This window comes from Equus caballus, chromosome 5 (genome assembly GCF_041296265.1).
Source record: "Equus caballus isolate H_3958 breed thoroughbred chromosome 5, TB-T2T, whole genome shotgun sequence".
Taxonomy (NCBI): Eukaryota; Metazoa; Chordata; class Mammalia; order Perissodactyla; family Equidae; genus Equus; species Equus caballus.
Window position 1 is genome coordinate 47,795,633 of NC_091688.1, and position 13,909 is coordinate 47,809,541.

General features: G+C 40.1%; 1 protein-coding gene across 6 annotated transcripts in view; it reads right to left on the reverse strand.

The window, feature by feature from the left end:
- Window positions 1–8,564, reverse strand: part of CHD1L (chromodomain helicase DNA binding protein 1 like) — a 63,080-nt gene extending 54,516 nt beyond the window's left edge. For 4 of the 6 annotated variants that reach the window (XR_002808109.2, XR_011439269.1, XM_001497170.7 and 1 more), the window contains exon 1: window positions 8,205–8,564. Coding sequence is in view for 2 of the 6 variants with exons in the window: in XM_001497170.7 (XP_001497220.5) it covers window positions 8,205–8,337 (133 nt within the window). In the remaining 4 variants the exon portion in view is untranslated. Of the gene's footprint in view, window positions 1–7,398; window positions 7,612–7,805; window positions 8,003–8,204 lie in introns of those variants that run through there. The other 2 variants (XM_070268410.1, XM_070268409.1) reach the window with 2 other exon arrangements.
- Window positions 8,565–13,909: the final 5,345 nt, after the last annotated feature.

Here is a 13,909-nt window from a genome sequence, read left to right on the forward strand (position 1 = left end):
CTCAGGGGTTGGGAAAAGAATAAATCTGAGGGTGTCTCTCTGTAATATCCATTATACAGTTGTTTGAGTTCTCTTGCTCACCTCTCAAGTGGATGACAAGTAGTGAAAAAGCAGGAAAAAAACCCAGCAAGAAGTAATAGGTCTGCATATTCCAAAAACAAAGCAGTCCTAAAGTATCTTTCTGACCCAATGTATTTTGGGTTTCTGAAGTTCACTGGCACAGACCTACACCACCTGTCAGCCCTGCTGAGGTGGTGACCCACATACAAAGTAGAGGAAGGCTGGCACAGAGGTTAGCTCAGGGCAAATCTTCCTCAAGCAAAAAAAAAGGAGGTAGACTGGCAACAGATGTTAGCTCAGAGCAAACCTTCTTAACAGAAAAAAAAAACCCAGGAATAATAGCCAAGAACTTTCCAAACCCGGGGAAGGAACTGGATATACAAGTACATGAAGCTAAAAGAACACCTAATTATCTCAACGCAAAAAGACCTTCTCCAAGACACATATTAAAACTGTCAAAAGTCAATGACAAAGGGGCTGACCCCGTGGCCGAGTGGTTGGGTTCGCGCGCTCCGCTGCAGGCGGCCCAGTGTTTCGTTAGTTCGAATCCTGGGCGCGGACATGGCACTGCTCATCAGACCACGCTGAGGCAGCGTCCCACATGCCACAACTAGAAGAACCCACAACGAAGAATACACAACTGTGTACCGGGGGGCTTTGGGGAGAAAAAGGAAAAAAAGAAAAAAATCTTTAAAAAAAAAAAAAAAAGTCAATGACAAAGAATTTTAAAGGCAGCCAGGGAAAAAAAGACAGCAACCTATGAAGGAACCCCCATCAGACAATCAGCAGATATTTTACAGGCCAGGAGAGAGTGAAGTGACATATTTAAAATATTCACAGATAAAAACTGTCAGCCAACAATACTCTATTCAGCAAAGTGACCTTCTAGATATGAAGCAGAAATAAAGCCTTCCCCACACAAACAAAAACTGAGGGAGCTCACCACTACTAGACCTGCCTTACCAGAAATGCCAAAAGGAGCTCTGGGGCCAGCCCCATGGCTGGGTGGTTAAGTTTGTGCACTCTGCTTCAGCGGCCCAGGGTTTCGCTGGTTCGGATCCTGGGTGTGCACATGGCACCACTCATCAAGCCATGCTGAGGAGGCAGCCCACATGCCACAACTAGAAGGACCCACAACTAAAAATATATAATTATGTACTGGGGGCTTTGGGAAGAAAAAGGAAAAATAAGATCTTTAAAAAAAAGGAGTCCTTATTCCAGAAACAAAAAGGCAAAAGTACACAAAAAAAGCATTGAGTAAGGTGATAAATGACATAGAAACTTGTAAAGCTATTAGAGAATAGGGTGTTAAACACTCAATGACAGCATAAAGATTAAAGGGGTAAAAGAAGGATTAAAAATAACTAAAGCTATTTCAACATGGTATTGAATTCACAATATAAACAGGAATAATTTGTGACAACCAAAACATAAAAGGGGAGGAGGAAAAGGATGGAACCTGTATAGGCAAATGTATAGGCAAATGAAGATAAGATGCTATCAGCAGAAAAAGGACTATTTTATCTTTGACACATTGTATACAAACCTCATGGTAACCACAAAACAAAAATCTAGAGACATGAAACAACAAAAAAAAGGAAACTGAGAAAAACATCACAGAAAATCACCAACTAAAATGGCAGACAGAAACACAAGGGAAAAGAAACAATGGAGATATAGAACGACCAGAAAATAAAAGATAAAATGGAAATTGTAAGTCCTCATATATCAATAATCACCCTAAACATAAATGAATTGAATTCATCAATCAAAAGGCACAGAGTGGTCGGATGGATTAAAAAACAACGCCAAACTATATGCTGCCTTCAGGAGATTCATCTCAGCTCTAAAGACAAACACAGGCTCAAAGTGAAGGAGTGGAAAGTGATACTCCAAGTAAACGGCAACCAAAAGAAAGTGGATGTAACCATATTTATATCAGACAAACTACACCTCAAGCCAGAAAAGGTAACAAGAGACAAAGATGGACATTATACAATGATAAAGGGAACAATCTATCAAGAAGACATAACATTTATTAATATACATGCACCCAACATAGGAGCACCAAAATATATAAAGCAACTATTAACAGACCCAAAGGGAGAAATTGACAGCAACACAGTAACAGTAGCAGACTTTAACACCCCACTTACATCAATGGATAGATCATCCAGGCAGAAAGTCAACAAGGAAACATTGGCCTTAAATGACACACCAGACCAGATGCACTTAATAGATACATACGGAACATTTCATCCGAAAGTGGCAGAATGAACATTCTTCTCAAGTGCACATGAAACATTCTCAAGGATACACCATATGTTGGTCACAAAGTAGGCCTCAATAAATTTAAGATTGATATAGCAAGCATCTTTTCTGATCACAACAGTATGAAACTAGAAATAAGCTACAGGGAAAAGTGGAAAAATCACAAATATGTGGAGACTAAACAACAAGCTACTCAATAACTATTGGCTCAATGAAGAAATCAAAGGAGAAATCAAAAAATACACAGAGACAAATGAAAATACAACATACCAAAATCTATGGGATGCAGCAAAAGCAGAACTAAGAGGGCAGTTTATAGCAATACAGGCCTACCTCAAGAAACAAGAAAAATCTCAAATAAACAATCTAATCTTACACCTAAAGGAACTAGTAAAAGAAGAACAAATGAAGCCCAAAGTCAGGAGAAGGGAGGAAATAATAAAAATCAGAGGGAAAATAAATGAAATACAGAGTAAAAAGACAATGGAAACAATGAAACGAAGAGCTGGTTCCTTGAAAAAATTTAAAAAATCAGAAATGAAAGAGGAAAAGTTACAACAGATAGCACAGAAATAAAAGGGATCATCAGAGAGTACTACAAACAGCTATATGCCAACAGATGAGAAAATCTGAAGAAATGGATAAATTCCTAGAATCATATAATCCTCTAAGACTGAACCAGGAAGAAATCGAAAATCTGAATAGACTGATTACTAGTAAAGGGACTGAAACAGTAATCAAAAACCTCTCCAAAAATAAAAGTCCAGGACCAGAGGACTTTACTGGTGAAGTCTACCAAACATTCAAAGATTTAATAGCTATCCTTCTCAAAGTCTTCCAAAAAGCTGAAGAGGAAGGAATACTTCCTAACTCATTTTATGAGGCCAACATTACCCTGATACCAAAACCAGACAAAAACAACACAAAAAAGGAAAACTATAGGCCAATACCTCTGATGAACATAGATGCAAAAATTCGCAACAAAATATTAGCAAAACAAATTCAATATACATTCAAAGCATCATACATCATGATCAAGTGGGATTTATTCCAGGATGCAAGGATAGTTCAACACCTGCAAATCCATCAACGTGATACACGTTAACAAATCAAAGGATAAAAATCACAGGAACAGCTCAATAGATGCAGAGAGAGTAAGTGACAAGATTCAACATCCATTTTTGATAAAAACTCTCAATAAAATGAGTATAGAAGGAAAGTACTTCAACATAATCAAGGCCATATATGACACACCCACAGCTAACATCATACTCAATGGTGAAAAGCCGAAAGCTTTTCCTCTAACATCAGGAACAAGACAAAGATGCCCACTCACACCACTTTTATTCAACATAATACTTTAAGTCCTTGCCACAGTAATTAGGAAAGAAAAAGAAAGAAAAGGTATCCAAGTTGTAAGGGAAGACGTAAAACTGTCACTATTTGTGGATAATATGATTTTATATATAGAAAACCCTGACTCCACCAAAAAACTATTAGGAATAATTAACAATGTATACAGTAAAATCACAGAGTACAAAATCAACACACAAAAATCAGTTGCATTTCTACATACTAACAACAAACTATCAGAAAGAGAAATTACGAAAGTAATCCAATTTACAACTGCAACAAAAAGGATAAAATACCAAGGATAAAAGACCAAGGAGGTGAAACACTTTTACACTGAAAACTATAAGATATTACTGAAAGAAACTGAAAAAAAACACAATGAAATGGAAAGACATTCTGTGCTTATGGATTAGAAGAATGAACATAGTTAAAATGTCCATCTTACCTAAAGCAATCTACAGATTCAATGAAATCCCTATCAAAATCCCAAGGGCATTTTTCACAGAAACAAAACAAAAAATTCTAAAATTTATATGAAACCACAAAAGACCCTGAATAGCCAAAGCAACCCTGAGAAAAAAGAAAAAGCTGGATGTATCATACTCCCTGATTTCACACTATGCTACAAAGCTACAGTAACCAAAACAATACCGTACTGGGAGAAAAAAAAGACACACAGATCAATGGAACAGAACTGAGAGATCAGGAAGAAACTCACACATATATGGACAGCTAATTTATGACAAAGGTGCCAAGAACATACAAAGCAGAAACAAAAGTCTCTTTAATAAATGGTGCTGGGAAAACTGGACAGCTACACGCAAAAGAATCCAACTAGACCACTATCTTACATCCTACACGAAAATTAACTCAAAATAGATTAAATGTAAGACCTGGAATCATAAAACTCCTACAAGAAAACATAGGCAGCTCTTTGACATCAGTCTTCGCAGTATCTTTTTGGCTATGTCTCCTCAGGCAAGGGAAAAAAAAGAAAAAAGGAACAAACAGGACTACATCAAACTAAAAAGCTTCTGCATAGCAAAGGAAACCATCAACAAAACGAAAAGACAACCTACCAAATGGGAGAAGACATTTGCAAGGCGTACATCCAATAAGGGGTTAATATCCAAAATATATAAAGAACTCATACAACTCAACAGCAAAAAGCCAAACAACCTGATTAAAAAATGGCCAGAGGATCTGAACAGACATCTTTCCAAAGAAGACACACAGATGGCCAACAGACACATGAAAAGATGTTCAACATCACTAATTATTAGGGAAATACAAATCAAAACCACAAGACATTACTTCACACCTGTTAGAATGGCTATTATCAAACAGACAAGAAATAACAAGTGTTGGAGAGGATGTGGAGAAAAGGGAACCCTTATACACTGCTGGGGGGAATGTAAACTGATGCAGCCACTATGGAAGACAATACAGAGATTCCTCAAAAGATTAAGAATAGAACTACCATATGATCCACCTATTCCACTTCTGGGTATTTATCTGAAGAATACAAAAACACTAATTCGAAAAGGTAAATGCATCCCTATGTTCATTGGAGCATTATTTACAATAGCCAAGATATGGAAACAACCTAAGTGCCCATCGACAGATGAATGGATAAAGAAGATGTGGTATATATACATACAATGGAATACCACTTAGCCATGAAAAGAGATGAAATCTTGCCAGCTGCAACATGGACGGACCTTGAGAGTATTATGCTAAGTGAAGTAAGTCAGACAAAGAAAGACAAATACCATAGGATTTCACTCATATGTGGAATATAAAAAACCAAACAAATGAACAAACACAACAAAAACAAACTCATAGAAGCAGACAACAGATTGGTGGTTACCAGAGGGAGGGCAAAATGGGTCAATTATGTGGTGACAGATGGAAATTACACTTTTGGTGGTGAGCACACTGTAGCATATGCAGATGTCAAACTATAATGTTGTACATATGAAACCTATATACAATGTTATAAACCAACGTTGCCTCAAAAGAAAATCATATAGGAAAAGGCTGAAAGATTTGACTACAGAATTCTTAAATTTCACCACTGAAATACACACACACACAACAAAGTCAAAAGGCAAATAAACTAGAGATCATATTTCCAATACATGCGACAAACATTTAACACGTTCAATGCAAAAAAGATCCTACAAAGCAAAAGACAAATACCTCAATTAAAAAATAGGCAAGGAGTGCAAACAGACAAGGAACAAAAGAAACATGAACACCCAAGTGTCCATCAATACTAGTAAACAAACATTAAATAAAACAAAGCAGCATTTTTAACTTCTCAACTTAAAAACTACCAGTGTTGGTGAGAGTGTGGAGAAACGAGCAAAAATTTTGCATAGTCTTTGTTCTACAAATGCTGCCTTTGAGGAATTAAAATTGATAGCTACAACAAATATTTGGTTACAATAATATTTACTAATATTATTTATAATAGCAAAAAAAGAACCCAAATACCTAAGCAGACAGGCTAGCTAAATTACAGCACACCCAGACAGTGAAATACTCTATAGCCAGTAAATATGATATTGAAGAAGAATAAATGATTATAAAGAAGAAAATTATGGTTTCCAAAAAAGAATGTACATGAAACCCCATTTCTGCAGCTCTCCTTCGCTTCCCACTTTGCCTTGGAAAGGAAGAATAAAAAAATGAAATAATACACACATACACACACCCATGTGTAGACCAAGGGCTAGCAGAGTAGATAATAACTTATTAACAGTAAGAGGATTAAGGAGATTAAATTTTTTTCCTTTGTGCATAGAAAATTTACCCTACATGTTTTACAGAGAACGTATAAAAGCTCCTATAATCAAAAGTCAGTAAGCATTTTTAACCAACTCACAAAGAACAGTTTCTCAGAATGTTAATTTATTCTGGTAAATAGAAACAGGAATTTCAAGTTATAATCTTCAATGGTTATTCTTTTGAGTATACCTATTTTCTATTTTTTCTTCCACCCCACTACCGATTTATCCACTCCCACCACCAAGTTTCCACGTTTGCCTATTTACTTTTTCATTCACCCACTTTAACTCATCCACGAAAACTTGCAGCCTCTTATCTATCTTCTCATTTTCACTAAACCAGCACACATCCATGTCTCTGGGTGTACTATTTACAGTCTAATCTCAATGTGCACACTTTAACCCTCTCTCACACATGTTCTCAAAGTATCACACCCAAAAACACATGGAAGGAAACAGGCAAACACACAAACATATAAACTTTAGTCAAGATACCTCAAACATAAACAGCAGTCCATAAATCCACATTTAAGTTGGATACACACTCCTTACAGACACAGAAAAACACATTCTTATACACTCAGAGACTTATAGACACTCAGAGACTCAAGAAGGGAGAGATTTTTCTCTTTCATGTCTGTATCCTATCCATTCATCTTTATCCATCCCTCTTCTGAGCTGGACATAGAACCACATCTTTTGTTTCATTCTGAGAATAACAAGACTTCACACTTCCTTGATACTTAGCATATAAGTTCAATAAGTACTTCTTTATAAATTTGAAAGCACTCACACGACCTAGTCTAGAAATTCTAGGAGGGCAGAGTCCATATTTATTTTACTCCTATCTGTACCAACACCTTATAGTATGTAGCTCTCAGTGGCACTCAATAAATAATGAATTAACGACTACATCACTCACTACTGTTGTCCAAGGTTCTGTCACACAGTCAAGGCACGCACTGCGTGCTCCATTTTATGAAGAAAACAAGGACCGGAGACGTTAGGTGGGGATTCAAGCGCAGGTCAGCAAACAGGGACCGGGTCTCTCCATCCGCAGGAGATGCAGTCAGGCTCGCTGCCTGCAGACCTCAGGGGAATGCAAGTTTCAAGCTTCGAAGATTCTAGGGAAAGGCTAGTAAAATAAAATAACGACGTGCGGCAATGAGCCGATAAACTTCTCTTAGCTGCATATTTTAATATATAGCCCTGGGGGAGAATTAACCGTGCTCCTGCACTGTACCCGAAGAAGAAAACTGAAGCGTGAACACGAGTTCTGCCAGTTTTCACAGCAGCAACCAATTAACCAGGCCGGGCCTCCAAACCTACCGGAACAGAAACTTTAAGCCACACCCTCGGGGCCAGGACGTCCTCTGCTTCTTCAGAAAGTCTCACGTTTGGCACAGGGCTCTCACCAAGCTCCCCCTCCCCGCCCCAGGCAGGCCTCACTTCCCGTCCCCAATCCCATTCATCCCGTGTGCGTGGGCCCGCGCGCAGCGCAGGCGGCGGCAAAGCCACCTGGCCCCAGGCCGGGTTCCTTTCCGCCCAGCGCACCCCGGGGCGGGAAGGGAAGGCCCTACCGTCCGTAGGTAAAAAACCCCCAGGCCAGTCCTCCCACGGCGCCGCAGGAGCGCTCCCGGCGCGCGGTCCCCGGCCCGAGAGAAGGGAGTCCCACCGAGTTTGCTAGCCCGGGGTGGAGGCGGGGGATGTCCGCCCGGGGCCACTGACCTGTCAGGCCCCACTGCCTTAATTCCTGCTCCTGCACCAGCGCCCGCGGCGCCTCGGCTCCGCTCTTGGTCTGAAGGGCCAGCAAAAAGCCGGGCACGTAGCCCCCACGGGTCGCGGCGCTCGCGCGCTCCATGGAGCCGGGAGAGGCTCCGCCCCGCCGTCCCCCGCACTTCCTCCCCGACGCGCGCGGCCGGAGCTCGTGGGCGCAGCCGCCGCCAGAGGGAGCGCCGGGCGCTCTGAGCGACCCCGCAGACGGCCTCGAAATTGCGGTCCGCGGTACGCGCACGCCGCCAGGTTCTGGCTCCCGGCGCTTCTGGTCGTGCTTATTCCCGCTCTAGGCGTGTGATGCCTGAAACGCTCGTCAGGGGATCAACATGTGCTTGTATTTCACTTATTATTTAACCAACATTGACTGTCATGTGGCAGGTATTCTGCTGAGTTCTGGGGTTATAGAATTCAATAAGACATCGTCCCTGCCCTCTAGCGATTCACAGCAAGATTGTAAAGGATAGCGTGTTCCGTGCAGTTAACACTGGTAATAAATTGCTTTGGGCCCTGAAATCCTCTTACTTGCTCCCTGCTGACTGTAGGCCAAAGTTAGGAACCTCTAAATGGTCGTTAATTAAGATCACGAAAGGTGTCATTTCCACAGTGGATTTCTCAAGTGAATTATGGGGAGTAAATTGAAGCGATGTGTTAGATTGGGGGACACCGTGAGTCAGCATCAGCTTTGAGTGGATTTATGATTAGTAGTGTACCAATAATACAGATGTTATTATAACACCACCCAAATAGCTGCATTTATTGATGCAGTTACAAGGGGTGCCCTGAAGGCTTTACACATATTTATTTGCTCGTTTAACCCCCATAATAACCCCACAAGCAGGCACTATAATTGTCCCCATATTACAGATGAGGAAATGGAGACTTGGAATGGTAAGTAGCAAAGCTGGCACAGGAACCATATTATTCTCTGGTGACATCATCAGAATACTATTCCCATTTAGGTTAATCTTGGTGCTTCCATCATCAGTAAACTTGCAGATTACAGTTGCACTCTTCCACATCCTCACCTACCATTAAAAAAAGGGAGGAATTATTGGTGAGCTACAAAAGAGATGACTTCAGGTTGGTTTATTCATAAAACTACAAGCACCGTTTTGTGAACCTAATTCTGTGTCCTGAGTCCTTCTGTAAATACTGACTGAGCAGCTACCATGTGCCAAGCACTCTTTTAGCACTGGAGATAGAGGCCACTAATCTCATCTGTAGGACACTTAAATAAGTTATACTTATATTAAGCTTATATTTTGAAAGGAGGAGACAGGAAATTAGCAAATAAAAATCAGGTAGTGGTCAATGTTAAGCTGAAAGAGTCAGAGTCACATAATGGGACTACACTGATTTCCCACTTGGGTGTTTTCTCAAAACCTTAAGATAGATTTGCATCCTTTGTTGGCTTCCCTGGAGGGGCTTCTGTCCTTTGTGGCTGCTCAGTGAGTAGTTTTTGCATTCTAATCTCTGTGTTTGACTTATTTCCTCCCCTTCAGGCCCAGTGGGTAGACTTATCCACTAAAGCAGCCCGCCCCTTTATCAATCACCTGCCACTCAAAAGGGTGTTTATTATTTTTAACTTAAAGTACATTCGTTTTGGCACAATACCAGAGATAGGGTCCTAGATATAAGCTAAATGTTCTGTTGGTATATTGAGTCTGGCATCTAAAATACAGCTAAGAAAGGTAGCTGAGAGACTTCAAATCAGCTAGTGAGATGATGCCTATAAAAGTTTTATTCTGGATGCTGCATGAGTAGAGACTGTAGAAGGGGACAGGGAAGAAGCAGGGGGACCAGTTAGAAAACTATTACAAGAGTCTGGGCAAGAGACAATAGTTATTGGGCCAGCATGGTGGCAGTGGAGTGGTGCATAGTGGTCAGATACTAGTATATTGAAAAGGTAGAGCCTGTGAGATACACTGACCGAGCATCTGAGAAAAATAGAGGAATAAAGGATGTTTTCAGGGATTTGGCCTGAGTAAGTGGTAGAATGGAGTTTCCATTTCAGGAGGGGGGAAGACCAAGAATTTGAAGGTTTGAGGAGCATCAAGAATTCATTTTTGGACAGAGTAGCATGAAATGGTTACTAGATACTCAAGGAGAGATTTTGAATAGATAATAAGATAGGTTAGTCTGGAGTTCAGGGGAGAGGTTGAAACTGAATATGAAAATATGGAAGTCATCATTTTAGGATGGACCATAAGCCTTGGTACTTGATAGGATGGGACCCTGTAGGGGATGATTGGAACTATAAAAGAAACTAAGCCTTGGACAACTAATATTTAGAAGTTGAGAAGATGAGGAGGAACCAGTAGAAGAGATTAAGAAGAGCAGCCTAGATAGTATGAGAAGTAAGGGCGTGGTGTCCCTGAAGCCAAATGAAGAAGAGTTTCAAGAAGAGTAATTGTGTCAAATGCAAATGAGAAGTGGAATAAAGATGAGAGAGAAATAACCACTGGATTGGGTAATATGGTGGTCATTGATGACCTTGACAATAACAAGTTCTGTATATTGTGGAGTCAAAAGCCTGATTGGAGTGGGTTTTAAAAAGAATAAGAGGAAAGAAAGTGGAGACAGAATGTCTCACAGAAAACTGGCAGTAATAACTGAAAGGGGATATGGATCAAAGGGAGGGTTTGTTTTGTTTTTGATGGGTTATGTTAGAGCACGTTGAATGCTGATGGGAACAATCTAGTGTACAGAAAAACGTGATACTGCAGGAATGATGTCTTTGAGTGGGAGGAGGTGGGACCCAAGGCATAAAGACAGAGTTGGCCTAAATAGGAGCATAGACAGTTCACGCATTGGAGCATGTGGAGGCACAGTATATGGACAGATTTGGTGTGAGGGCCTGTGGAAGGTTTCGTCCAATTGTTTCTATTGTTTAAGTGAAATAAGAAACAAAGTCATCAGATGAGCTTGAGAAGGAGGAAGGGGGTTTTTGGAGGTTTGAGGAGGGAAAGGTGTGAAATAGTTGTCTGGGGAAGTGGGAGAGTGAATGACTAGAGAAGTATGGTAGCATTACCAAGCAGCAGTGAGGGACACTTGAGGTTTATGGTCATGAGACAATAAGCATGGTGTGTGCTGGGTGCAGGTGGAGAATAGTTAGAAAACTGGATTTTACCAGGGTTGGATTTTTGCCAGATAAGTACAATAGAGAGTGATTATACTGATCATATCTCCAGTGTCTAGAATAGAGGTGAACGAGGCAGAAAAGATCCCTGCACTTATGGAGCTTAGATTCTAATGATGGAGACAGACAAAATGGGGGCAGTAGGTAACAAGTTATCAGGTAGTATTAGTGATAATAAGATAGTAAAACAGGGTAATGAGATTAAGAGTAGGGCTGGGGAGCAGCTCTGGATAGGATAGGCTGAGAGAATGTCACTAAGAAGATGGCATTTGAGCTAAGATCTGAATGATGGGAAGCCAGCTATGTGAAATTAGGAAGAAGAATGTTTAAGGCAGAGACCCCACAAGGGCAAAGCCATTGAGGAAGGGTTAGCAAGGGAGTAATAGATTTTTTAAATTGGTGAGGGTACACTTGAAGGGACTTGGTCATTGATGGGATATAAGGCTGAAGGGGAGACAAATGTCAAGATTGACTTCCAGGGGCTTCTGCCTTGGATCACTGGGTGGATGTTGATGCCACCACTGAGAGAGAGAATATAGGAGATAAAAGCTGATTTGAGGAAGGGAAGATAATGATTTCAATTTTAGGATATGTCGAATTTGTACTGAGAGCAGTACCTGGCACATAGCATGCACTCAATAAGTAATATTAAATGTTTGAATGAGGCGCCTATCAAACAATTCTAAAATCCAGGACTTATGATTGTTATAACCTTGAGGTACAGAGGACTTTCACTGATAGGCAAACTAAGGCACAGAAAGTGTAGGCAACTTGTCCATTTTCTAGTGAGTTAATGTTAACTGCCAGGATAAAATCTAACCCCAATCCTCTTTCATTTGTTGCTCAGGTTATATAATCGTGGGGTTCATGTTAATTCTTTGTTTTATTACTCCACAGAGAGGGTACAACCTTTGGCAGCAGCAACCCAATGGGATTAATGGTAACCAAAACATGCCAGTGATGAGCCTTAGCACCTGCCAACTGTACCAAAACAAGCATGACCAGTACATGTTAATGAATAAGTTGTTTCTTATCAATTATGGCATGATAGGTAGCAACAGAACACCAGTTGGCAGCATCTAGTGCGTCAGGTATGGAGCTTGAGTAATAGCTGTGATGATGGGTGAACATTTGTACAGACTTCTTGAGTACATAGACTTAGACCTCTGAGCTCAGGTTAGGATTAGGTCAGTGCCCTCGAGTGGACAAATCACTCTACTGGGATGAAAGAGACTTGACTGTTTCTTCTCCCAAGAAAGGAAAAACTGTATTTTCACTTTTGATGTAATTATACATCTTTGGCATCAAACAGCACATAATAAACTTAAAACCCAGAAATTCAGGGGAAATATACTAAAGAGAGTGCACATTTAAGTATATCAACAAAGTAAATCTACCATACAGGATTCTTGCCCAGTCACTTCAGAAAACTGCGCTTCCCCTTTAATACCAAAGGTAAAGGTTACACTGGGATGTTATCAAATAAATCTTAGGACAAAGGCCAGAGATTGTAAACTGGCACTTTGCATCCAAATCCGCCCACAGGTTTTATTTGACAAGATTATTTTCCTTTCTAATTAAATTCCTTTTGATTGTCATAACTTGCCATGAAGTTAGTCATATATGTTGTCACTCTTTCTGTTCTCTACCCAGCAGTATAATATTTATGCAGTCCACCTAGCTAATCCCACAAAGCTTGAGTTTGCCAACTCTGGAATTTAACTTTTGTGACATAGTTCCACAGAAGGAATAGGACATCTCAATAATAAAACTGTGAAGCCAAAATGCTTCTCATGACTTAGCCTACATTGAAATATCTTAAGGTAAGGTAATCTTGCTACCAAGGGGCTACAGTCTTAAGAACTCCTTCCTACTCTGGTTAACAAGAGCCCCAAACCATCTTATGCCCCAACTCCACAAAGCCTGGGTTTTAGGTTTGAAAACTGGGCACATTTGTTTGCATATGTATCTATATTCCTGAGGCTCTGTTGTAACTTTGATGCAAGGAAGTTCTCCCACCTCCATCCCCAAGAGTGCTCAAAATTGTCGTGCACAATTAATCTTCATAATCAAAGACTTTTAACAATCAGAGAATGCTTTCGGGAGGCCTCTGATACACAGCAATTTATAATGAGGATAATAATAGCTATCCTATAATGATGTGAAAATTAAATGAAATAATTTTTTTATAAGGAACTAAGCACAAATTTGAATGTCCAGGATATTGTGAAAAACTTAAGCTGAAAATGAGCTTGAAGATCACCCAAGTATCTACATCTCATCAGTGGAGACACAAGAAATTGAGAGTTATCCCTCATTTTTGAGGTCCCATCATAACCTTATTTGCTTGGGGAATCCACAAGCAAATGTTGCATAGTGTTTTTCTCATATGTGTGGCCCGAAGATACAGGTTCTAAAGGTAAACAGAAAACACACATACACACACAGTCTGGAATATCTACTCAATGGTGGGGTCATGGATAGCCAGCTTTGGTAGATTATATTACTCTTATCAACT